This window comes from Squalius cephalus, assembly GCF_949319135.1.
Source record: "Squalius cephalus genome assembly, chromosome: 11".
Taxonomy (NCBI): domain Eukaryota; kingdom Metazoa; phylum Chordata; class Actinopteri; order Cypriniformes; family Leuciscidae; genus Squalius; species Squalius cephalus.
In genome coordinates, this window is record NC_137132.1 from 17,746,684 (window position 1) to 17,774,075 (window position 27,392).

Below are 27,392 nucleotides of genomic sequence, written 5' to 3' on the forward strand. Positions count from 1 at the left end.
CTCTGATAAAATGCTTATGGTGCCACTCCGCATCCGAGTGCCCATGCTGGATTCTTTGGCATAATGCCCTTGCCTCCTGCCGCTGGGTGTCATCGCAGCTCAAATGCCAGAGGTCTGAAGTATCTGGTGTCGTGTAATGAGTGGTGCCCCATGCCCATGTCAGATAATGTCATAGGGCGCAGAGTTCTGGCATGGTTACATCAACATACAAAGTCTGAACATAGCAGTGCACCAACACACAGTAAACAAACCCTAACGGCAGATTCACATGCCTGCAAACAAAGAGAATCATAGATGAGCTCTACATTCATCAACAATGGTTTCATCTAAAACTGTCCATTTTGGAAGAAAACAAACATCATTTATATTTTCAATTAAAAACACATCTGCATTCTTTGTTTTCTCTCTTATTCCATTGGAGGAAATGTCCAGGGTCTTGTGTGGCGGATGAGGGTAAAGGGCACAGGGGCGTATTGTGCTGATGGAATCACATCTCACACAGCAAGAACCTGGGCTGAATAAACTCTGCCAACACAGCATGCTTCACAAAACAGCTGAAAGATGCTGGCAGACAGAGACAGGGTGTGTACATCGCACAAACACGCTCTAAAACTCTCCTTCAGAAAATGTTGACCATCAGCCTCAGGAGCTCAAAATTAATATTACCTGATCTCTTATATTTGAAATCATTTTGTTATGATTTTATTTTTATATGATATTTGCTTTTTATTTTTTTGTAACCACGATCCATTAAAGATTAAACTTTGAGACTTTGAAAAGCAGAGAATTGAATCTGACCCTGCATTGCCTGACTTTCAAAGTAGACTTAAAGTGTTTCTTGTTATGCATTATATATGTGTATGCACTCTGCCCTTACTTGCTCTGAATTAAAATGGAAAAAAAGTGAAATTTGAAGGTGAAATATGGCATTTAACCTCACTCTCATTGGTCCATCCAGCACACACATTAATATACAAATGTAAAACGAGAAAAATCTTGATCTGTAGACGTATCATTTTCAGCTTCAAAAATTCTCTCTGCCCAATCCTTTTCTCACTATTTCCCCCCCATGAGGTGGAAAATTCAGCTCTCCATGTTCGAAAAAAAAAAAAGGCAACTCTCTGATTGTAATGAATAAGAAGTGCTTTCTACCGCAGATGTTCTCTTAGCCAAGCTGTCATGATGAGGAAGACCGAGGGATCGAGGATGAGAATGAGAGGTAATATAAAGTACAGTAGGTAGCGATCTCGGTCTGTCTGAAGTGTGAACACATCATCATCAAGGGTCATCATCAAGGGTCATCATTAGGTCATCATTAAGGGTGTGTTCACACTTCAAACAGACCGAGACCGCTACCTACTCCCTTAATGATGACCTAATGATGACATTTTAGGGTGAACTATCCCTTTAAGGGTGTGTTCACACTTGGCATGTTTGGTTTTTTGAAACGAACCCTGGTGCGATTGCTCTGTTAGTGCGGTTCATTTGAATAAGTGTGAACGCTGCCATCTGAACCCTGGTGCGCAACAAACAAGCGGACAGAGACCGCTGAAAAGATGGGTCTCGGTCCGCTTCCATATACAATATAATATCATCAATATCAGTCATACAATATGAACGCAACACAGACCAAAGACATGTAACAAAAACAAGACAAAATGCGACCATAAAAAGGACAGAATGCTTGAGCATTGCTGTTTTTTCTTGTCATAGTCACGATGTTGCCCATCACAGTTCGAGACAGTCATCAGAATCGCAGCAGAAGATCTTCGTTTGAGTGTGACGGAGGGATTCCTGCCGCTGTTTTGACTCCTTTACACATTTTATATCCTCTTCACGAGTTCTCAGCTGGTCAAAATACCGAAGGCTACGCACATAGGCTACTACAAGTGCATAGCCCAAATAGCACACAGTTGTTTTGGATGTTCGGTAAGGTCTGTCGCGAATGTCATAAAGGCCGATCAATCAGGTTGAGAATCTCTATGCCTTTAGGTTCTGTATCTTTAGGTTCCGTGTTAAAATGCCTATGCTAAGCGGACCAGGCCTAATTTTATTTTATTTATTTATTTGGCCCGGAAAGACCAAGAGAACCGAACTACACTCTCAGAAAAAACTCTCAGACCGCACAGTTGCCGTGATGAACAATATCGTTCGTAATTCTACATCTGAGGCAATAATAGCAGGTAAAAGCTAACAAAACTAACAAAATTAATGAAGAAAATGGCATTTAAGTTGAGGTGTTTTGACTTATTTATTTGTAAATGTGTGCTTTTTTCATATTTCATTTGACATTTGAGTAAACAGCACCGATTATTCTATAGATGAGCTTTTCCACACAGAATGCGCTTTTGCTTTTAAAAACGCGAGATGCAGGGTATGGAATAAAAAAACAAAAGGCATGCAAAAATGCATTCTGTATTAACGGCCCCTTATGTTGTTGACTGCATAAAAGCCGTTGGCTTTCTTAAGTAGGGCCTAATCATAGCATCTTTAGCAGGCATGTACAACAAAACGGCATATGCTTGCAACTTTTATGGCCTAATGTCAATTGGGAGACTACATTGAATATTTGAACCTAAAAAACATAGGACCATTTTTAACTAAAGAAGGTAAAAAGGTGATTATACAATGTTTATAACTTACAAATACAGACTCAAACACTTTCCCGTTAGGCTAGACATTCATATGTAGATTTGAACCTGAAATCTTGATGTTGATCAACATAAATGCATAAACTACCCAAATAAAAAGTCTAGGATCTAAATAAGCATAACAGGTTTGCAGCTGCAGTAGGCTAAATACATATGTGCCACACACAGCAACATGTGTGCAATCTATGTTTTTTATTAGAGTAAAGGGTGTGTGTATGTGTGTGTGTGTGTGTGTGTGAATGTGTGAGGGTGTAAACTTTCAGTGCCACTTCCTGTCTTATGATTGACACACATCTGTGGGTACCTACCCAAACAGAACCACCCATCCTGTGACATTACCAGAGGAGTTGTGTCAAAACAAGTGAGAGAGATCAGCGTTTTTTAACACTCACACGAAAACTTACGAAAACACCTTCACGCTGATATGCAAACATATTTACCTGTATTTGTTTTTACACAGAATTAAAGTTTCAAAAAGAGACTGCAGAAGAGAGAGAATAGTGAATAGGTAATGCTGTAGCACTGAGATGGTGAAAAAGAGAATTATGATGAAGCGCCTGAGGTCTAAGCTCAATGTAGATTGTACAAGTCCAGACTGTGGAGTACTAAGAGGCCTGAGGCCAGTAAACACAGGGGAGCCCCTGCTTCGGAGTACAGAGCACACACACACACACAAACACACACACACACACACACACACACACACGCACGCGCACACACACACACACACACACACACACACACACACACACACACACACACACACACACACGCACACACGCACACACAAACACACCATTATGAGACCACCTTCAGATCTCCTCTGCCATACTGCTCATGCCCAGAGGTGACTACCAATGCACTACTGAACAGAGTGAGTGAGTGTGTTTCAGAATGTACGATAATTTACATCTTAACCATAAAGAATATAAGCGATATAAAGAATGTATAGGTATACTGGGCTGAAGATAGCCTTTGGTACTGTTAGATCAGGTGAGTTTGTGTCCAAACGGGGCTCAGACAGTCAGTGAAGCTCAGTGATCTCAGAGCGTATGGAGTTACTGATGGGCTATCAGCTCCACTATCACTTTCACTGCCTGTATCTGTGCTGGAAGGGTGTTGGTGTATCTACAAAGAGATGTGTGAAAGCTCTCGACTTGGGTGTTACATCTTTAGTAACACACTTTTAACAAACAGATGCACATCCGTTCGCCACATTACAAGGGCACAGAATAAGGTAGAATGATGACTTTTTTGGTAATCATACATGGGTGTTAAGAAGAAGAAAGCACGTTTTCAAGTGTCATGTCCGGAAGATCTGTTCATGACCATGATGAACTTTCAGATAAATTTTGGTATAATGTGTATGTATTTAATTAATTAATTAATTAATTTATACTTACTAACCCAACAAGTTAGCTTTGCAGGCAATTAACTTTGAATGTATGAAAATAAACTGAAAGTGATTGTTTTTTTTAATAAAAAAATCTACTGATTGTTAAAAGATTATATATATATATATATAGGCCTATATATATATAGCCTATATATATATATATATATATTTTTTTTTTAATTATTATTTTTCTTTTTAAGTTTAAAGTTCTTGGGAAAAAGTGCAACACTCCAAATTTAACATTTCAAAAAACTCGTGCAAGAAGAAAAAAATATTAAAAAGTCTAATAAATAAGTTTAAATCTGTGATAATTTATTTTTTAAGCATCCCAGGGGATTGAAAAGTTGAAAAATCACATGTGTATGATATATTGACCTCCATGTATGAGATCATGAGATTTATGCTATCTCACCAAGATCTGACAAAGACGGGTGCGGCGCTGAAATCTCATGGAGGAGTGCAATGTTCAACAACAGCATGTTTTTGCTGTAAATTTCTATTATATTAGTAATTCTGAGACGTGTTGAATGTATTCAGGATGATGTGGTGTAGTGTCAGCACAACCGTGGGTAAAATGATCACAGACTTCAAGAGCATGTGTCTCTGGGAATATGTATCAAAAAAGGAGGACAGGGAGTGGAGGAGAGATGTGTGTGGTGGAAATGAAGATTAGCACTCACATTAGTAATACTAACTGCCCTGTGTTTTGGTGAATGGTAAACACAGATGACTGAGTTCCACTGTGGGTTCATCCTCAGCATATTAACACAGAGGATGACTGCACAGACACTACAGGGAAGACCTGAACTAGTCTTTCTTTCTTTTGCTAATCGTTGATGATAAGGACAGTAAAGAAAGGACGAGATATTAAATAGGGAAAAAGAAGGGGGAATGGGACACAAGGCCAAAATTGAACACGTGTTTTCTGCATGAGCACCATGAGTCACGGGTCTAGAATATATGTATTAAACACTGAGAAATAAAAATTGCAAATTTGAACCCAAACCTAATGAAAATAGTTAAAATGCCCTCATGCATGTATGTATATGTGTTCATTATTTTACTCACAACTACATAAAATTGTGTTGTTGACTGGCAGGTTGGCAAGGTTGAGCTGAAGGTGACATTGGTTCTCTCAGGCCATGAAGATATCTGGAAGAAAAGCAGAGATATGAGATCAGGTAGAGCTGTGAACCTATAGTGAGGTTTTGTATAGCATGGAAATGACTTTTCTGTAATTTCTTCATACATTTTGGTATACACAACTTATCTGCCCATTTGTACATTATTGTGGACATACTCTTTATGTTTATATTATATTTGCAGGAATAGGTTCATACTTAGAGGTCTATAATTAGTATAAAGGTATACATAAAGTATCTAATGATATGATGACCTGGGATTTAGTCAATGATATCTAGACATTTCTCCAAAAAAGACTCATAGGTTATAAATTCCATACTATGTACTTCAGCTATCGACTACCTTACCTGTAGGAGTAAAAATATTTTTATTTAGGCTATCATTTAATTCAAATAACTTTTAAAAAGAAATCAGATCTGTTACACTAATACACTGGGATCGATACACATTCACTTTTTCTCTTGAACCCAAAAGAGACGCTGTAATCTCATGCATTCTTCTGTGTGAATGACTTTGCCAGCTATGGCTTGATCCCTTCTTTCTCTTTCATTCTCACAAATGTTCTCTCTCACTTCTCTGTTCCCAAGATCACATGTCTGTCTTTTGATCCATGCAACTCAGGAAAAACATCACAACAAAGTAATTCTAGATTCAGCGCTTCAGAAGCCTGTTAAGTGACATAACTTAATGTCCCTATCTCTCTCTCTCATTAAATCTGAGCGCATGGCCCATTGACATTAAGTGTCTGTGTGTCAGAGAATGGCTGAGAGATGGATAGAATGCATGAGAGTGTGAGGCACGATTCTTCACCCGGTAAGGATGAAAATATGAATGGATAAAATGGATATTTGTTTATTTATTATATATATATATATATATATATATATATATGTATATATTATGCTAACTATATTCATACAGTATACATTTGAATAAAATATATTATAAATGTATTATTTACAAACACATTAAAAAGGGTATGTTACAGTATACAAAAAGTATACAGAATATGAATATAAATGGATTTTCAAAGGGTAAATCTGTAGTCTGTTGTCAATTACCATAGAAAATAAAGATGACTCATCCCTCAGTTTGTAAAACATGTCTACAATAATACTTACAATGGCCATGGTTGTTTCAAATGCATAACCATAACACTTGTTTTCACTGAGTGTAATGGTTACCATAACTTTCAGTAGCAATCAACATTAGGCCAAAGACTTGGTGGAGTCTAATCTAGAATATTTCTTTAAGACTAAATCCTAGTACTCTTGTTAGTTGATGTGAAATACCTAACCAGTGTTTAGGGAAGAGACAGTACATTAGTGTGTGCCCTATTACATCTACATGTGTCCGTGTGTGTGTGTGTGCGCTCATCTCTCGCCTCTCTGCCCCAGATTATTGGCAACAGCCCCAATGTCTGTGCTAAAAGTCACGTCGCGAAGAGAGAGAGAGATGTGGAGAAAGAGGGGGAGGTTGAAAGAGGGGGCGTGAGAGGGCACGGGGTGCAAGACACAGGAAGTGGAGAAAGATGAAGAGACCAGAGACAATGAGATGTACAAGGGTGCTGAGGCAGAGGAAAGGAGAGAAGGAAATGCAAGCAGAGAAGAGAGAAGAACAGAGGAGAGAGGGAGAGGAGGAACGTGGGAAGAGCAGGAGGGTCCAGGGCATGTGTGTATGTGTGTGCGTCTGGCACTCGCAGGCGGAGAGATAGCTTGGGTCAGGCTGGCCGGACGTGTGTGTTTGTGTTTGGCTGAAGAGGGATGTGAAACCAAGAAAGCCCTATTGGCTAAGCTGAGAGTTGGAACGCAGCCATCGGTGAGATGGACATTAACGCACAAATTATAACGGTCAAGAGCGTCTCCCTCAGAAGCAAACAGATGCGGTGTAAAGTATCAGAGCGACCGGCTAACATCGTTGTGTGGGGTACAAACATGACGCGGGAATGATAACAGCTGACTGTTTTCGAGCGAGATGCAGGAAAGTCAAAACGCTCAAGGTTACAGCAGAATCCCAAAACAGGATGGGCCCTGCTTAAGTTTAGCCCGCTATCTAGGGGGCTCTTGAGCAGAGATGCCCTCCGTTTGGCACCAGGAAGTAAACAGACGTCTGTCCTGAAATACCGAGGGAGCTCGGTGTGAGTGACTCATCCATGACCTATTTATAAAAATCTAACTTATATTTAATGTGTAATATATATATATATATATATATATATATATATATATATATATATATATATATATATATACTTTATTAAATATAATGTATAATGTAACATATACATATGTTTTATTATTTTAATTATTTTAGGAATGTGAAGATATATATATATATATATATTCACTCACCGGCCACTTTATTAGGAACACCTGTTCAACTGCTCGTTAACGCAAACATCTAATCAGCCAATCAAATGGCACCAATATAAAAATGTATTTAGGCATGTATACATGTTCAAGACGATCTGCTGAAGTTCAAACTGAGCATCAGAATGGGGAAGAAAGCTGATTTAAGTGACTTTGAACGTGGCGTGGTTGTTGGTGCGAGACGTACTTGAGTATTTCAGAAACTACCGATCTACTGGGATTTTCAACATGAACCATCTCTAGGGTTTACAGAGAATGATCCGGAAAAAAGAAAATATCCAGTGAGTGGCAGTTCTGTGGGTGAAAATGCCTTGTTGATGCCAGAGGTCAGAGGAGAATGGCCAGATTGGTTCGAGCTGATAGTAAAGCAAGAGTAACTTAAATGACCACTCTTGAACCGAGGTATGCAGAAGAGCATCTCTGAACACATAACATGTTGAACCTTGAAGCAGATGAGATACAGCAGCAGAAGACACACCGGTGCCACTCCTGTAACCTAAGAACAGGAACATAAGGCTACAATTCACACTGGCTCACCAAATTAAAAACAATAGAAGATTGGAAAAAATTTTTGCCGGGTCTGATGAGTTTCGATTTCTGCTGCAACATTCAGATGGTAGGGTTAGAATTTGTCATAAACAACATGAAAGAATGGATCCATCCTGCCTTGTATCAGCAGTTCAGGCTGCTGCTGGTGGTGTAATGGTGTGAGGGATATTTTCTTTGCACACTTTAGGCCTCTTAGTCCCAATTGAGCATTGTTTAAATGCCACAGACTACATGAGTGGCATTGCTGACCATGTTTATCCCTTTATGACCACAGTGTACCATCGTCTGATGGCTACTTCCAGCAAGAAAACACGTCACGTCACAAAGCACAAATCATCTTAAACTGGTTTCTTGAACATGATATTGAGTTCACTAAACTCAAATGGCCACCACAGTCACCAGATCTTAGTCCAATAAAGCACCGTTGAGATGTGGTAGCCGACAAATCTGCAGCAACTGCGTGATGCTATCATGTCAATATGGACCAAAATCTCTGAGGAATGTTTCCAGCACCTTGTTGAATCTATGCCACGAAGTATTAAGGCAATTCTGAAGGTAAAAGGGGGTCCAACCCGGTACTAGCAAGATGTACCTAATAAAGTGGCCGGTGAGTTTATATATAACGTTTTTTATGGGGCTTGATGTGAGTGGTTCATCAATGACATATTTATATAAATCCATTACACTGAACAACATAAACATGGCCCTGTACAGACCACCACTTCCTGCAGGCTGTTGATGGCACATCACAACATCATTTGCTTTCCAAAAACGTCAACCTTTCCTCATGGACCCCCGCCGTCTGAGAATTCCTTCACTCTGAGAGTCACTTCCTGTCCACTTATTCCAGTGCGCAGTGTCCTCGTGGCCAGAGGAGCGCTGAAGTCCCCCTTCCTTACTGCACTCTAGAGAGGCCATCGGTCGAGGAACGGGGAGAAGGAGCCATTATGGCAGGGAACACAGGGGTGCTGCGTTACATGATGAAGGTGTTGCTTCACATTGTTTCCAGTCTGAAAGGCTGGACTGTCACACCCAGGGCGAGGAGGAGCACTAGAAGAGACTAAAATTAGAAAGCAAATACCAAACATTCTTATGAGGACTTGTGTTTCTTCCTGTGATTATGGATAAATGAATGATATAATATGATATTGCATAATACACTACTGTTCAAAAGTTTGGGGGCAGTAGGTTTTTTGTTTAAATACTTTTATTCAGAAAGGGGAAAAAAAAGACAGTTAAGACATTTATAATGTTACAAAAGATCTCTATTTCAAATAAATGCTGAACTTTTGAACTTTCTATATATCAAAGAATCCTGAAAATTATCACCGTTTCCACAGTTAGTTCACCCTGAAATGAAAGAACTGTCATCAATTACTCACCCTCATGTCACTCCAAACCCGGAAGCCTTAGAATGATTTCTGAAGGATCATGTGACACTGAAGACTGGAGTAATGATGCTGACAATTCAGCTTTGAATTTTGTCATTACATTTTAAAATACATTCAAAACAGTTACTTTAAAATGTAATCAGGGTTATTATCATTACCTAAAACTAAACCCAACCGTTGCTTAAAATAAATATTAACTGAAATAAAATAAAATATATAAAAAACATAAATAACATTAGGCTATTTCAGCAGGTTGCCAAGGCTAATTTTCGTTTAGTTTAAGTAGGCTACTAAAATAAGTAATTCATATAAATCAAAATTAATACCATTTACACATATTAAAAAAACGAATAAAAATTTCAAAAACAAACTTACTAAAACTTTAAAGCTGCAGTCTGTAACTTTTGCCGCTCTAGCGGTAAATAAACAGAACTGTTTTGTGGAAGAACATTGTAACCGGAGATACTTCTCTCTGTTTATATCGATGACGAGTCATGCAGGCACTGGACTACTCCACTGTGGTACTACCCGTACCAGTCTAAAATAGAGTCCGAATATAAACACTCATTATAGGTGTACCGTACTGACTCAGGATAAGATAAAAACATGGTATGGAAAATGGATTCATGATGTACTTGCTTATAATATAAAATTTTTACATTTTGAACACAACAAAAGTTACGGACTGCAGCTAAAATTACAGTGAAAAAAAAAATCGAATTCAAAATATTAACATTATACGACTAATGATACTAAAATAACACAATGTAAATATTTCACATACTATTTGCAGCTTTGCATAAGAGACTTCTTTCAAAAAAACATTTTAACGATTTGGAACAGCATGAGGGTGGGTAAATGATGACAGAATTTCTATTTTTGGTTGAACTATCCCTTTAACAGAGCATATGTCAGTAACAAAATGTAGCATACGCACTGTAAGTTCAGTTGGAAAGAGTTGTATTCGGGAGTCTCAGTTCCGGCAACAGTGAGAGCCCGACCAGGCTGGCAGTGCAAGGGTTAAGTCCTCCAGCACTGGGCCAGAATGTCTTGGCCGTTTCCTGTGGGCTGCCCAACCCTGACCTGCTGGCCCAGGCCCGGCTGCACTCACACGTAGACAGTTGACCCAAGCATCCTGTCAGACAGTGACACCCCCGCGACTCCTCACAAACTTACATAAAAACACACGCATTAAATGTCTCCATGAGTTTCCCTGATATAGACAGCTCCCTGCATGGGATAACATGGGACTCATCTGATCCGAGGCTAGGGGCAGTATTACACAAATAGCATCAACCATCCACCCACACACCAGGTCAACAAGAAGTCCTTTACCACTCCTTGGCTACATACGATTGTCTATGCCTCTCTATTTGGGTCTGAACAGGCAGAGTGGGCGCACTTGCTCCTGCACATCCATGGCCATCTGTGTGCGAGCCCAAACGGAAGGTGTCAGGAAGCGAGGCCAGAGTCCAGAGGCCAGAACAATGAAGGTGCACCATTCTATTTTACTGCACAGGACTGACTGTTACCATTTTCCTCTTGAAAGAATGTACATGTGTGTCTATGTGTGTGCGGCGGTCTGGTTTGTCCATCAAGCCTGTGGTGCTGTGTCCCTGTGTTTCCCGGCGGCATGGTGTGCATTGTACGTGTCGAAGGGTGCATCTCGCATGTTGCGTGTGGCGGGACCTGTCGCATTTCCGGCCTTGGCTTGTACTCTGATGTCATGCTTTGTGGGGGGTTTGGGCAAAATGCCGTAAGTGGCGGACAATATATAATGCAATCAAGCTCATTACAACAGGATTAGACTGTAAGAGGGGGTTTATTTAAACACAAAGTGCATGGAGAACTCTAACTTTCACCCTCATAAAATAGCTTTAGAGTACTTCATAGTCAGTCTGTCTGTCTGTCTGTCTGTCTATCTATCTATCTAGCAACCCTAACGTAAACAAACTTACTGTATCTCTTCCCAGTTTCACAATTCTGTGCATTAGGCCTTCAGTGCATAATGTGCAGGGCAGCATGTTTAAGTCTCTGAATCCACTGGCGTGTTTACTAGCTTCACATATTAACACTCCTGTTAAAGCAGCAAGGGGTAGCCTTTGGCTAACAACCATAACAAAGGAGATACCCTCATCTTATGTGCCACATTTAGGCTTTTAGACAACTAAAATATGACTTAATATCCTGCCACCAAACTATGGCTGATCAAATCGCAAACATGTTCTGCAATAACAGAGGCCACTTCCAAGTATTCCTCCAAAAAGGCATAAACATTTCACAAACACCTCTTTTACCAAAGCATTTGGACTGGACTTGTTGGTTCAGTCTTTTTTTGTGCTAATAAAACCCTCCACTTTTCACGTCTGCGACCCATATGAGTCGTTCATTTAAGAGTTTACTGTAGCAGGCTGTTCCCTTTGATGAATCGGCCCAGATAATATGTTGCAATTACCAGGCCAGGACCAACCTGTGTGAATAAAACATGTCAAGTGTAAATCTAGCTCCGTGTTCTAGATGACACCCGGCCCTGGAGTCGCCCCGTGTGTAATTAGAACCAAATGCTGGGGTGCGCGAGTGGATGCGTGAGTGTTTGCACTCGCCCTCTCTTCTCCATCTCTAATCAGAGAGCCCCTCCAGGATGGAGAGAGAGCTCAGGGGGTGTTCATAAATCAGGACCGGCCTGGAAGGACCTGCACAGGCAAGCAGGAACAACTGTATGGATACGACTATGCCAAGTCTGCATTCTCTGGGATAGGACATGTTCCAGTCCACTGAGATCATGAGATCAGACTTGATTGCAATGACTATTCAGAGAAGGTACAATCTGGTGTCATTGATCCTCTAATTTGGAACCGTCCAGAGATGAATTGGAAGCCACAGTGACACCTTTCCATTCCATGTGCGAATTTCACTTAAAGACCCTTGGAACAAATTCAGACATCCCCTTGACATCTCTCCATCTTCCTCTCTCTCTGAATGTCTTGATTTTCTTTTATGCTCCATTCTCTGTGGAGCCCCTTTTCTGTTTCAGGCCCTCATCCCCTGTTGGACCTTGCCTCTCCTTCTCTCCCACATCTGGACAGGCAGCTGGGGCTGGCCCGGTTTCAGCGCTGGGGGTGGGGGTGGCCGATTGGAGCAGGAGGGTGGGGGAAAGCTATCCATTGCAAAGCCCAGGGCACTGTAAAAAAAGGGGATAGCTTACAAAAAATAAAGGATTTCACACATACACACACGCAGTGTACAGCCAAAAGTGTGAGTAAAAAAAAAAGTTAAACCAAAATCTCTTATGTCTTTCTCAGTCTATTTATCAAAGTGTCTCCCCACACACTATTAAAGTGCATTAAAGAGGGCAGAAAGGAAGTTAGGCAAGGAGAAAAAAAGCGAGTGAGAGAGTGAGTGAGAAGCAAGCAAAGCTGGAGAAGGTTCGGTCAGGGCAATGATGAATATAATGTCATAGAAAGTTTCATCTTTGTCCAATGTCCTATCTATCTATCTATCTATCTATCTGGTTCACATTTCGGCACTCCACACACTATAAGTAATGTTTATTTTACAAGGAAAATTGTAACTGAACATCTATCTATCTATATCTATCGAATCTATCTGTCTGTCTGTCTGACCTATAAACTAGACCTATATAATTTTTTTATTTTTTATTTCAATTGATTTTAAATGTAGTTCCTCAAAATAAAATGTTTAGTGTTCTCAAATAATTAAGAATTTCTTCTTCAAATAAACTAATAAACATAAAAATAAGTAAAACCCTGATTTGAAATTACAATTTGCCATGATGTTTGCTACCCCAATTCAAATTCAGGAATTCAATTAGAATTTAAAAGGCATTATTAATCAGTTCTGACTGGCGCACAACCCTAATTTCCACATCTTAAAAGCATATATTTAACTCGAGCGCTTCTTTAGAGCTCAGCAGAGGAAGAGATAGACCGACAGCGTGGGGAAGAAAAATACGAACGTGGAGTAGGTTGGAATAACATACTAGTCTCACGGTCATTGTTTTACATCCTAAGAGGTCTGCTTTATCACCCTTCCGTCTATATGTGTGCTACATTAATGATGCATGCCCTCTTCTTTACTTTGGAACTATTATTTTGATATAGATGGTTGCCTTGACGTCACAGTTATAAGCGAGTCCAAGTCATTGTGTGGGAAAGTGCAGGATGTGTGCACCGCACTGGCTATAAGTTGCACCTCCCTGTTGTGCCAGGATGACCGTAAAGAGGTCTTTTGTTTCAATTAGCGCTCTGTGGTCCACTTTCTCCATTCTGACTAAAGGTCACGACCCTCTGCTGTAGTTCACGCAGGGACAACCTGATCAGACCTCGTCTTGGCCAGCAGACTTGGAGCGGGTGGGGAGCTTGCATGAATATGGAAAAGATTTCTCTCACAATTTTGCATTTTCCAACTCATTTTGTGGAACACAGAGACAGAGTGCGAGAATCCTGCACAGTGAGGTCACCGCACTGTCGAACAGGCCCAGGAAGTCAGAGAGGGAAGTGAGGCAGTCAGAAAAAGGTTTGGAATGGCATACTAGATACAGCACAGCCTCTCGTACCTTATTGCTCACGTATACTGCATACGCACTATACTTTGGTTATGGTTATGTGTACGCTAGGCTACACCATACGTAAATTTGACCATCAGCACAGTACGCGCGTACTGCTGTACGTACTCTGAAGAACTGTTCTGTATGTATGACATTTTTATCTCTTAGAACTTCTGGAGAAAAATGGCACAGAAACTGGACAAGGATGAATCTTTCTAGTGCGACCGCCTGTGTTTGCGCATGCTATCAATATATTTTGAAAGGCTATGTGTTCGACTGTATGCATACGCTAAGCGTTTGCGTCACAACTGAAGTATACTTAACTTATGAAAATGTTTTTTTTTTTTTTCATTTATTCTGAATTAAATTACTTTGCTAGCGGGTTAATTAACTCAACCAAATGCATCCCGAGATTAATCAGATATAGCCTGCGTTCACAGTCAGTTTTTGTGTTTATTTACTTACAGATGTGAGCCTTGAAATGTCCCATTCCCACAGCAACTTACGTTAGCGTCTCGATTACTGTCTGTATGAATATGCAATGGGACCCGGAGTCAAGCCCGTATTCTCTTATCAGTGACTTAAAGGGATAGTTCACTTTGAAATTAAATTTTGGTATGTTTTAGCTTACCTCAAGGGCATCCAAGATGTAGGTGTCTTTTTTTCCGCAGTAGTTTCAATTTTGATATTTTTAGGTCAAACCGTTCTTGTCTGACAGTCATATCATGCAGGTCTATGGTCACCCCCTCAAAGAGCATGCACAGAGTCCAAATTAAACAATTCCCCATCGTAAGTACACATTGATGGCCTAAGACACGAAACGAGCGGTTTGTGTGAGAAAACGAACAGTATTTATATCGTTTTTACCTCTTATACACAGCCACGTCCAAGTGATCTGAGGGCGCGAGCGCATCCTGGTGTGTGACGTGTGCGCAGACTGGTGCATAGATATACACACTAGATGTCGCCTTGTCTACGGCAGTTCATTGGAACGAATGTCTTTAATGTGACATCTAGTGTATATATATCTATGCACCAGTCTGCGTACACGTCACACAGCAGGAAGCGCCCGCGCCCTCAGATCACTTGGACGTGGCTGTGTTATAAGAGGTAAAAACGATATAAATACTGTTCGTTTTCTCACACAAACCGCTCGTTTCGTGTCTTAGGCCATCAATGTGTACTTACGATGGGGAATTGTTTAATTTGGACGATGGGGAATTGTTTTAATTTGGACTCTGTGCATGCTCTTTGAGGGGGTGACCATAGACCTGCATGATATGACTGTCAGACAAGAACGGTTTGACCTAAAATATCAAAATTGAAACTACTGCGGAAAAAAAGACACCTACATCTTGGATGCCCTTGAGGTAAGCCAAAACATACCAACATTTATTTTTTCCAATAGATTTTTAATATCTATAATTTTTTTTCATTTTATGTGCAATGCATTGTGTGATATATTATTCAATTTTAATGTGAGCTGTTTTACATTGCAAATCTTGGCAAATATAGTTGGTAATTCACTGCAAACAGATTTTCTGCATGCTCAGTATACACTACACTGCATGAATAGTAAGACTAGTACGCTAGCATGTTATTCTGAACATAGCATATGTTTCTGTGTAACCCGGGGAGAGCGAGAGTGGGTGTGTGCGTGTTTGTGTATAAAGGAGAGGCAGAGAGTGTGCTGTTCGCAGGGCTTGGGAAGGTGAACCCAGGCTTCTTTCAGTACAGGAAGCCCTTGATTAGTGCTAACGAGAACTGCAGGCCGTATTAATGCAACCACACACCTCTCCTTACCTCCTGCCATCTGCAGCACCACCACTCTCTGCCAGACACCATAAGCCCACGCAACAGTCACACACTGCACACACACACACTTCACATTCACCCTACACATGCATATCGCACATTCCCACTGTCCGTCCCACAACAAACCGAAACAAATGACAACACACACTCAGGTATAACAGACACTTTCATGCACATGATCCATATCTTTCAGAACAAAAGATTCAGGGTCAAACCCACAAAATCCTTTGCATTATGGGCCATATATGATGTCAACCCCCATAGATGAGGTGCCTAACATCATTTGCATCGAGAATAGCCGGATGGGGATCAAAGTATGTGAGAAGATGGAAAAGATGTAGATGGAGAAAAGGTCTGTGACACACACTCACACCCTCTCTCTCTCACACACACACACACACGCACACACACACACACGTTATTAACTATTCCTGCAGATGGTAGAGAGGGGTGTTCTCACACACTGAGACATGGATACCCTCACATATTCTCCTCACTCTCCCACCCACACATCAACATGTGTTTCACATTCAGATAGGCCATGTGGAAATCTCCAGCCACCACACACACACACACACACACACACACACACACACACACACACACACACACACACACGTTAATAAAGGATGTTGTGTCAGCTCAGAATTGATGTTTTTACACTGGATGACCACTGCTCTGCCACACACAACTGTACAGCCACAGACTGTAATTATTGTAATGACAGAAACACAGAAGTGTATATAAGCAGTCGAAGTCTGAAGGGACTAATCAGGTGAGATTGAAGAGAGTCAGTGTAATCTTATAGGCTGCATTTAACTGGTTTATCAGTTTCTTGTCACTCATACCTTATTTCAGTTTATGGCCATTTGCCATTTTAACAGAAAGTACATGAAGATTAGACTAGATTACACTAATATATCTATTATTTAAAGGTATAGCGGAGGATTTTCTTTTTCCGGGTGGATCATCAAGACTATTGGTCCTCCTAAGTGTCAATCATTCTGGTGATATGTTTACGTAAGGCCGTCGTACGTGCTCGTGCACACGATTCACACGATGGCGTGCGCTCAAAACACAGGTTGGGCTTCCCACTGATGCCTCAGTCGCGAAGTTTCTACTTGACAGGTAAAGTTTGGCATGCTATTTGGAGAAATCCATTTAAAATCACTGCTAGTAAAAGTTTATGTAAGCTATGATTAGCTCGTGCATGCTCTCTCGTGCACACGTTTAATAGGCGTTCCCTCTCGGGAGCAGGTAGAGTGTTGCGCATGTGCATTTTTTCAAAAAGTGGAGAGGGCGGTTCTTTTCTAAAATTCGGGAAAATCCTCCGCTATACCTTTAATTTTATGAAATATTTCATATTATATTATGTATATAATATACATTATTATATATTAATAATAATGTATAAGAATATAATACTTTTGTCTAAATAAAAGAAAAATAAAACACAAAAAAGTAATAAATGCTACAATTTAGTATGGAAATTAATATTTATTTTAAGATTTGTTGAAGATTACACAAGTCATGTGTATATGTTTTTAAAGATAAACCTAATGAGTGTTAGATGCATATCTAATATTGGCCAATACCTTTAATAAAACAATAAAATAAAATAAACTCTAATATTAGTTGAAAACTGATGTAGTACAGATATATTGTGCAGCCCAAAAACTATTTATTTGCAATAATTGAATCACTGGATTACCCTCTAAACTGATATGAAAGCTTTAGCGTAAGTTCTGCCAGGAAGACTCAATTGTTACGTCACTTATTACCTTCACATCTAACCAATCGTGTTCTAATACTTGCAGTATTAAAGATCGGTACTTACACACGTCTGAGTTCACAGATGCATCAATTACCTCCATCCTCCCCACCACCACCAGGATGGTCCCTGTCCATACCTCCCAGGGGGTAGGATGCGCCCCTGCCTTCATCTTCAGGCAGGAAATGCAGAATCCGTTACCCTCGGATTGCGAGCTATACGGATTAGGCCAAAGAACTTTATAAATGCTTGCTTGGCTGTTGGCATAAATGTATGATTTGTTACGCTGTTTTGCCTCCCTAGTCTTTCTGATAGAAATGTTTGTAAAGTCAATATGAAATACAAATTGACCAAATTTAATTTGTTCCTGGTCTGCCACTGTTATTCAGAAGAAATTTTTTTTTAATACCTTGTATGTAATGTAAAAACTTACTCTGTCTCAGTCTCTTTTAGACCTCTTAATTATAGAGACCACTTTTCATAATGCAAGTCAATTCCGACTAATAAAATCTAGTTTGACCGTATATTTTCCTCATTGAATATATGACATTACATAAGTAAAAGGGTTGTGAAATCTGTTTCATGTTGACTTTAGGGCCTCGTGGTGGAACTGACTTAGTAACTGATGTAGCTTTTTTGTCCTTGTCGTACTGTCTAACATCAACAAACATCTTCATCCAAAAGTCTTCAGTTCAGCATCAGCCGACAACTCCCTGCATCTTGAACAGCTCTGGCATGCATTTCTCTATCAATGACAGACTGGACGTGCAAATGTGCTAATGCTATGGGAAATATAGAGTGTAAACGTGTGTGTACTTATCTGTCTCTATGTGTGGTCAGTGCTGCAAACATGTGTCTGATTTAGAATGAGGTCACACGTCTGAGTAAATGAGCGGCTGTTTTCCTATGCGTGCTGTACATAATGCATGACAGGCAGTGTGAAGGCCATAGTATGTGTGTGTGGGCAGTGTGGGTGGACGGTGGGCAGATAGCGGTGTGTGTGTGTGTGAGAGAGCCCCTGAGGCGGGCAGACTGAAAGAATGAGCTGTGAGTAATCTGACAGGAGATGAGATGAGGAAACACATGGCATGGAGAGCATTATATCTCTAATTACATAAGAAGAGAAAAAACAGACTGAGTGGAGAGTGAGAGACAATAATAGAGGGGGTCTCACTCTGGTTTATCCAGATGGATAGCTATGAGACCCAGACAGAGTTCTGATGTCACCCCATGTTTTCCCGGCCTGCCCAATAACTCCTGCACTTCCTGTCCCCAGTGCAGTGATGTCACAGGACAGCTGGGGATGTCATGTCCCCCCCCCCCTTCTCTCTCTCTCTCTCTCTCTGTCTTTCTTCCATTCTTCAATCAGTTCAATTCCTCTGAGACCAGCGACTGTTGCAGAAGCACGTACACACACACACACACACACACACACACACACACACACACACACACACACACACACACACACACACACACACACACACACACACACACACACCCTTTGCTTCATTCAAAATTTTATCAAGAATGCCAAGTTGATTGGATTACAATTCCTGAATTGAGTAGTAAAGTAAAAAACAGGATGCACAATTGTAATTTGAATTTAGGTTGTCGAATAGGTGTATACAATGAATAGTTAAATAAACAATAATTAACAATAACATTATTTTTTTGTATGAAATGCCCATGAGAACATTGTATTTCCAGAAACACAACATAACATTAATTAATGAAATAGCACTGAATTGAAATTAAAAAGGAACGTAATCAAATAGAAATATAAACATTCATATATGTTAATTAAATTTCATGTTAGAAATTAATTAAAAGGAATGTAATATTAAAATGAATTTTAAGGACCATATAGAACAAGAGTGTTGATTTCCCAGAGTGCTTTAATTTACATTCAAAACGGAGCCAAAACACCATGATTTAGATGATGAAAACAGAACACCTAAGCAGTGATCAGTTCTGACACATTGTTGGACAAATGAAAATTCCCTGTTGTGTGACTGTTATTCTTTTTATTTTTTTATTTAATCAGTACATTTCTTTTCTTGTGCTTCCAGTTTAAATTTCAAGTCAATTTAATTTAAATCCAATTTGTGATTTGAAAGGGGGGCAATTGGGCTTCCATACACTTTCCATACACATCATGATTTGTATACTGTACAAACTATATTCTATCCCCTAACTTTAACCCTACCCATCAGAATAATCAGATGTCATCAATCTGGGCATTTCTCTGATGTTCAGGCCATTCTGTCAATGGCAGCCTGACCAAACATCTGTGTTGGGCTTGTGGACACAGTCGCTGCAGTGTTTGTCCTTATTGTACATACTGTCTCGGCCACACGTTATGAGGCTCATTTTAATGGCTTTCAAATGCTCCCTCAGTTCTAGCATAGAACATGACGAGAGAATTTGAGCCTGTCTCTCTCTGAGTTTGATCAGAAGTGGCATGTTTGCTTTGCTCATTAGAGCTGAGTGACTGTGAACTCCTCACCGCTGGGACTGAGACAAGACTATGAGGGGAAGAGTGAGACAAAGAAGAGATTGAAATTAGAAGTTTAGACAAAGATGAGTTTTGGACTGAGATAGAGAATGGGCTGGCACTGAGACAAAAATGAGGCTTATTCCAGTACATATATAAATGTGTATTTCTCTTCCTGACTTTGGTCTATACAATTATCTTTCTCCACTGAGACAAAATGAGACCAATACTGAGGACTAAAACAAGACTAGCACTGAGATAAAGATGGTGCTCCACGGCATTGAGATTGTGTGAAACGAAACTGGCACTATAAGGCAGAAACGATACTAACAATGAGATGATGGTGCTAGCATTGAGACTGAAATGAAAGTAACACTTTGACAGGCATGAGACATGTCCTGAAGCAGAAATGAGTCAAGATGAAACTGGCATCAAGGAGTGACTCACCGACATAAATGGCACTGGACTGGCACTGAGACAGAAATAAGACAGAGATGAGAGTCCAACAGAAATGGGGCAGAGATAGAGATGGAACTGAGGAAGAAATGAAACTGGGCCCGAGAGTGGAAAAAGAACAAACACCCTCCTGTATCTTACCTCACTGTCAACTTGTTTATTTATAAACAAATTACTCTCATAAACCTGCAACCAGAGAAAGTACAAATCATTGCCCACACTCCTGTTCCTGTCCCGCCTTCCTCACCTCATAATTGTTCAGCAGACCGTGACAAAATAACTAGGAGAGACTCATTAGAAACAGCTGTCCCCTGATCTGATGTTAAACTCCGATATGATTTCCAGCTCCTCGCTCAACTCTCACACTCCCACAACTCCATTCATTCACCATCATCTCTTAGCCACACATAATTCACTCTAAAAACCATTCATTCTCCTGCTGAAAGAATGAGAGAGGTGGGAGGAGAGAGAGCGCTGAGGAGAAAAGGGGTGTGTTTGTCCATGTATGTGTGTGTGTGTGTGTATTCAAAAGGGAATGAAGGAAAGAAAGTGCAAAGGAGAAGGGTATGGGGTCTGTGCCCCCCACCTACACACACTGTATGTGCAGGGAAGAAGGACACCCCTCGTGGAAAATGAATACCCTGATCTCTGTCTCCTCGCTCTTCCCCTGCCCTGAACCCACCCTGTCCCCTGCTGGCCACTGTCCTTACCCAAACACACGCTCAGCGACACTTTCTCACACACACACACACGCTGTACAAACACATGCTGATGCAGGATTGGGTTTCATTAACCACTCCACATCAACACATCACACACACATACGAAACATACCACAGACTTCTATTGTTTTAATAAATCTCATTAAAATAAATAAAGCACATACAATTATAAATGAATGATTAATAAAGCATATACAATGATTAATCTTAAATAATAACTTAATCCTAAATTAAATTTCCCTATACCCTCAAAACTTAATGTTTGAGGTCATATGATTAAAAAAAAAAGATTATTAGTTTTATTCAGCAAGGATGCATTAAATTGATCAAAAGTGACATTTATAATTTTACAAAATATATATTTTTTTAACTTTCTATTGATCAAAGATAATAAGCAGCACAACTGTTTTCAACGTTGATAATAATAAATCAGCATATCAGAATGATTTTTGAAGGATCAAAAAACTAAAAATCAATGCAGAACTTTGCAACTTTTCATCGCCCAATCAATTCCTCTTGCATAAAATAGATTCCAATTTTAATTTTTTTTTTCTAGTTGAATACCCAGTTTCACTTTGAAATATGTCAGAAGCAAAACCGATTACGAATGTCAATTTATGTTGATGAAGCACAACGACTTCCAATATATAATTGTGTATTTCTCTTCCTGACTTCCTGTCTATAAAATTCTCTTCCTCCATCACTTTAAGAGTGGAAGTCAACCAGGTTTTACAGGTGTAGCTGTGGTTGTGAAACAGGTATAGGAAATAAATAAAACAATAAAATAAAAGTACTATAAACAGAATATGACAACTATTTGTCTCTCTATTTTTCTCTCTCTCCTCTACCTGATTGTCTGCTTGTTTTCCCTTGCGACTCCCTGCTTCCGTTCCCAGGCTGAGAGGTGGGACTGTGGCCACAGAGCGCATACTTTCCAGTCCTGAAGGCCAGCAGCGGCTCCTCCTGTCCACACAGGCCTGGATGAAACCAACTCAGTTCACCAGCAACCTGCAGAAGGCACAGGGAACCTGGAGACATCTACACACACAAACACATGCCCACTTAAGTATCAATAAGGACAAATATAGACATCTATAATTTTTATATAAAGCAAATTATGATTGAGTAACTCAGAGTAAACTTTTTTATATTTTATATATTTGACCCTGGACCACAAAACCAGCCACATGGGTCAATTTTGTGAAATTGACATTTATACATCATCTGGAAGCTGAATACATAAGCTTTCCATTGATGTATGGTTTGTTAGGATAGGACAATATTTGGCCGAGATACAACTATTTGAAAATCTGGAATCTGAGGGTGCAAAAAAAATCGAAACATTGAGAAAATCTCCTTTAAAGTTGTCCATTTATGTTCGCGATTGTGCTGCATTCACTCACAAAAATAAATATTTTATATATTTATGGTAGGAACTTTACAAAATATCTTCATGGAACATAATCTTTACATAATATCCTAATGATTTTTGGCATAAAAGAAAAATCAATAATTTTGACCCATACAATGTATTGTTGGCTATTGCCACAAATATACCCGTCCGACTTAAGACTGGTTTTGTTATCCAGGGTCACACATTTGTTTTACTTATGTAATTATTTGTTCAAACAATTTTTTAAATAAGATCGATTTTGAAAAATATGCCTTGGGGTCCTATTATAGCTAGGTTCTGAAGCTCAAATCATCTACCTTGTAATACCTTTTTGCCTTTGTATGTTTGATTTATGCATTTAATGCGTAACTGCCCTCTGTATAAACCCTGTAAACAACCAAAGAGCCCTGGTCCTCCAGAAAGCACTGCTAATGAGACAGGAGAAGCCAGAGATGACTAAGTTTGTGTGTTTGCGCAGCCTCTGGCCTTCTATCATACGGTTCTGCCAGCTTCCCTGTATTCTGCCAGTGGATTACCACACTGATTATCAACACGGGTCAAACTAAACAATAGCTGGCTGACCGTCGTGTTTCTTCTGTTTTATGTGAGGCAAATGTAACCACTCTGATCTCATAATGTTACCCAGGATCCCAATTATCTGCAAAGAGCCAGACCCGTGTGCCACTCCACCAAAGCTTTAAAGCAGCTGTGCGGATCGGGGGAAAAGAGAGAGATGTGTTATCAGCTGCCCTGTGCCGGTGTTGACTGTGGTTATATATTCCTTAAGACCAGAGCTTTGAAATAAACACAAGGAAACCAGTGCAGTGTAGTCTGGAGAACAAAGATTCTATTTACAGCTGAGATTTTTTTTTTTAAAACAGATGAGACTGGCACTAGGGCTGAAATAGAGATGAGTTTTGAGATACATGGGACTGAGAAAGAGACCAAGACAGAGTTAAGGCTGGCAGAGATGATACAGGCAGAAATGAGACAAAGATGGGACTGATTATATATACTGTATATATATTATACATTTAAATATGTTCATTAATATATTTTAACGGCAACAAACATTTTTAAATAACATGAATTAGTGAATTAACTCTGGTATCCCTAAAATTCTAAAACTAAAATAAAAGACAAATGAACTGAAATGATAAACTAACAATGACACAGTGGAAACTAGAGTAAAAATAACTAAATTGAAAACAAAACAAAAACATCACTTAAAAACTAAGATAAAATAAAAATGGCCACAATTTCATTTTAGTTTTTAAATTATGGTATATTATAAAACTTTTACAAAACACCTGCATTAAAATGCCATAGTATTTAATGCTATCAAACATTTTTCAATTACACGAATTACTGGATTAATTTTGGCAGCACTAAAACTTAAGTGACACTTTACAATAAGGTCTCATTTATTAACATTAGTTAATGCATTAACTAACATGAACTAACCATGAGCAATACATTTGTTACAGTGTTTATTAATCTTTGTTAATGTTAGTTAATAAAAATCCAGCTGTTCATTGTTTGTGAATGTTTGTTCACAGTGCATTAACTAATGTTAACAAATACAACATTCAATTGTATTAACGTATTAGTAAATGTTGAAGTTAACTAACTAAGATTAATAAATGCTGTAGAAGTATTGTTCATTCTTAGTTCATGTTAACTAAACTAATGTTAACTAATGAAACCTTACTGTAAAAGTGTTACCAAAATACTATAGAAAAATAGAAAAAAATATTCAAATTAAAAATGTTAAACTATAATAAGACAGTGAAGTACTTGTACTTAATAAGTGGCCCTAGTGTTTCTTACCGACACGAATGTCTGTGATGTAAAGACTGAGACCTTAAACATCTTTAGCTCATCTTAGTGTTCCTCCACAGCCATGCAGATTTGATCAGGCATCAGTGGTTCTGTTGCAAGCAGGCCTGATGAGAAGGTGCGAGTCAGTGTTATTGTGCTGGTGGGTGCAGTTGGAGTTTGACTCATGGAGGTCAGAGGAAGATGTCAGGTTCTTATTGAATTACGCTGGGAGCGCAGGCAGGGAGAGTATGGGGCCGTCAGACGGGACAGAGGGCTCTCTGTGCCATGCTCTCCAGACAGGAAACTGCCAGTCTCTTTCAGATTAAGCCTGCTTCCTCTCTCCGCTCTCACCTCTCCACGACCCGCAGACCTTGTGACCTTTACTCTGAAGAAGAATGGCACGGGTCCAGCGGGCATAAAAAAACAGACCGACACAAACACACTAAAAACAGTTACATTCTTCCCTTTCGAAGCGATACCTTATTCTGATTCAAAAACAGTATGGGCACTGCTCTGGAATGCATGGCTAAAGCATTCAACAGACAGAGAGAGAGAGAGAGAGAGAGAGAGAGAGAGAGAGAGAGAGAGAGAGAGAGAGAGAGAGAGAGAGAGAGAGAGAGAGATTGTGAATTAAAATGTCAATACCCCATCCATATACAGAGAACTCCCCAGATCCCTGCTCACTCTTTCCCTCCCAAACAAATAGTGGCAGTAATTTTTCCCTCTCACTGAGTTTTACGAGCAGTAATGTGAAGCACCTGTAACCACACTGAAGCCAGACCAGTACTGCAGGAGGCTGTCTGTGACCTGAACCCCACATCGCCCTACACACGCATAAACATGCACGTACGTACACAAACACAAAAGACAAACACCAACAAACACAGATATACATGCGCTGAAGGCCATACAGTAGGAAAACTAAGTGGTATAATAACTCTATGTCAGCAGGCCGCTGAAAAAAATGATTTGTTGAATTTAATCCATTTTTTTATGGTAAGTGGTTGCACACAATTGATTTTAGCTACATTTAAACAAATGCATTAAGTTGAACTTAATCAATTTTAGTTCAACTTAATGCATTTGTTTAAATGTAGCTAAAATCAATTGTTACCATAATTTTTTTTTATTAAATTCAACGAATCATTTTTTTTCATCCAGAGAAAGAGTATAGTCATATGGTATGTGAGTAGTATGACTTAAGTTTGTTCCTTCATCACTAAATTTAAGCTCAATTTGACCATATTTTGATGATCTACAATCACTGGACTGATTCTTCATCTTTAGTTTATCTTTCTTAATCGCTAGTTCAATTAATATTAGCTCTTTTCATTTATTCCTTTTTTTGTGTAAATTTGTTACAGCTTTCTTAGTGTACTCCAAACTGTTATTTCACTCAGTAATATTCACTATTATTATTATTAAAATCAATAAAATGGAATATTTGCATATTTGTAAATAATAATAATGATAATAATAATAAGAATTTTAATTGACTTGTTAATATTGCCTACTTATTTGCAATACTGTTTTTTATTTTAAGTTTTTGTCATGGCAATAAAGAATACTAAATCTGAAAATTGTAATTGAAAGAGCGTAAGGAGACAAAGATGTGCCACTTTTGTGTCTTATTCAATTAAATAATTAAGTAAAAATAATAAAATGATAATGATAAATAGCAATAATGTGTTATTATTTGAATATATAAAAAATATTGTATTATGAATTACTGATATTTCAATGTATTACCAGTACTTAATATTGATTAATTGTAATTTCACTAATTTAAATTAAAGTAATTGTCATTCTTTTTTTTGCAAAAACGTGTATTTTTATGTAAACTACTGGAGGCCTGTTAAGCCTTCTTTTGCAAAAGTGCTATTTCAATGGAAAGCAGATGGTAAACAGAATTTTGCTTTATTGTTTGCACCGTTCATTTGCGTTATTTATTTATTTTTTAATGCAAAACGTGAGCTAAAACAGTGCATTTTGGGCAAACAAACGCCACTATCGATGGGTGCAGTTCATTCTTAGTGAATTCCCCCCAGAGTGAGTAAAAGCAGAATAATAACCAGCTGGTGTGTGGGGACATGACCTAACCTCATGACTTAATAGTGAGAGCACTGGGAGTGCCGTGCTGCCGGTCACAAGGGAGTTGAACTGAGAGGAGGTCCGAGAAGACACCGTCATAGTCATCACCCTTCACAGCCTCCACCACAGAAGAAACAGTCCTCCTCAGAACCTCCTATCACCTTCATCTGTTATTAGATAGAGAAAATGCATTTCAACAAATGTCCAATAAGATTACGGCAGAGAATCAGGAAGTTATGGCCGATAACCATCTCCATATGAGTCCAGCATTTCTATGCTGGCTCGTGTGCACATTTGCAACGTTACCTGTGATAACCTGTGTTTGATTTCCAGCTGCGTTTATGAGATCCTGCAATGAAACCAGCTGACCTGGTGTAATGCCAAAAACACAGACATAATAATTATTTACAGGGTCGTGTTTGGCGTAATTGTTTTAGTCAGGGCTATTTCTCTCCATAAATCTGTTGGCCAATATATTATTTCCTGTGCATTTTTGGACTTTTGTTACAACAGGAAACGGCAATAGAAATATTTCACAACCATGCTTTAATGCACACGCAGATGAGTAAATAAAAGCATGTGAAATATCACAGCCCTTGTTTGACGAATCGTATATCACCCGTGTTAAATGGAGGGTTGGTTTCCTTTCATCTCGCGGTGTGGGTGGACCACTGTCCTATATTAAGACCATATGTAATGCCCAGCACTCTGCCTACAATAAAAACAGTGATCTATTAAGCACCGTGAGAGCTCTTTTAGA

The 27,392-nt window shown here is 39.2% G+C and overlaps 1 protein-coding gene across 1 annotated transcript; it reads right to left on the bottom strand.

Annotated features, from left to right (window-relative positions):
* Positions 1-26,970, bottom strand: LOC307167130 (uncharacterized protein). Its single transcript, XM_079886071.1, has 5 exons — positions 26,939-26,970; positions 26,642-26,799; positions 22,176-22,365; positions 5,116-5,199; positions 1-272 (listed from the first exon to the last, which is right to left on the bottom strand). The coding sequence occupies exons 2-4, from the start codon at positions 26,735-26,737 to the stop codon at positions 5,183-5,185; spliced, it is 303 nt and encodes a 100-aa protein (XP_079742197.1). The 5' UTR covers positions 26,738-26,799; positions 26,939-26,970; the 3' UTR covers positions 1-272; positions 5,116-5,182.
* Between the last annotated feature and the right edge of the window lie 422 nt (positions 26,971-27,392).

Coding starts and splice junctions, on each gene's coding strand:
- LOC307167130 (XM_079886071.1), bottom strand. CDS start 26,737: ATGACTATGACGGTGTCTTCTCGGACCTCCTCTCAGTTCAACTCCCTT. Junction 22,366..26,641: donor TCTCACTATTAAGTCATGAG/GTTAGGTCATGT, acceptor TTGTGTGTGTAG/ATGTCTCCAGGTTCCCTGTG.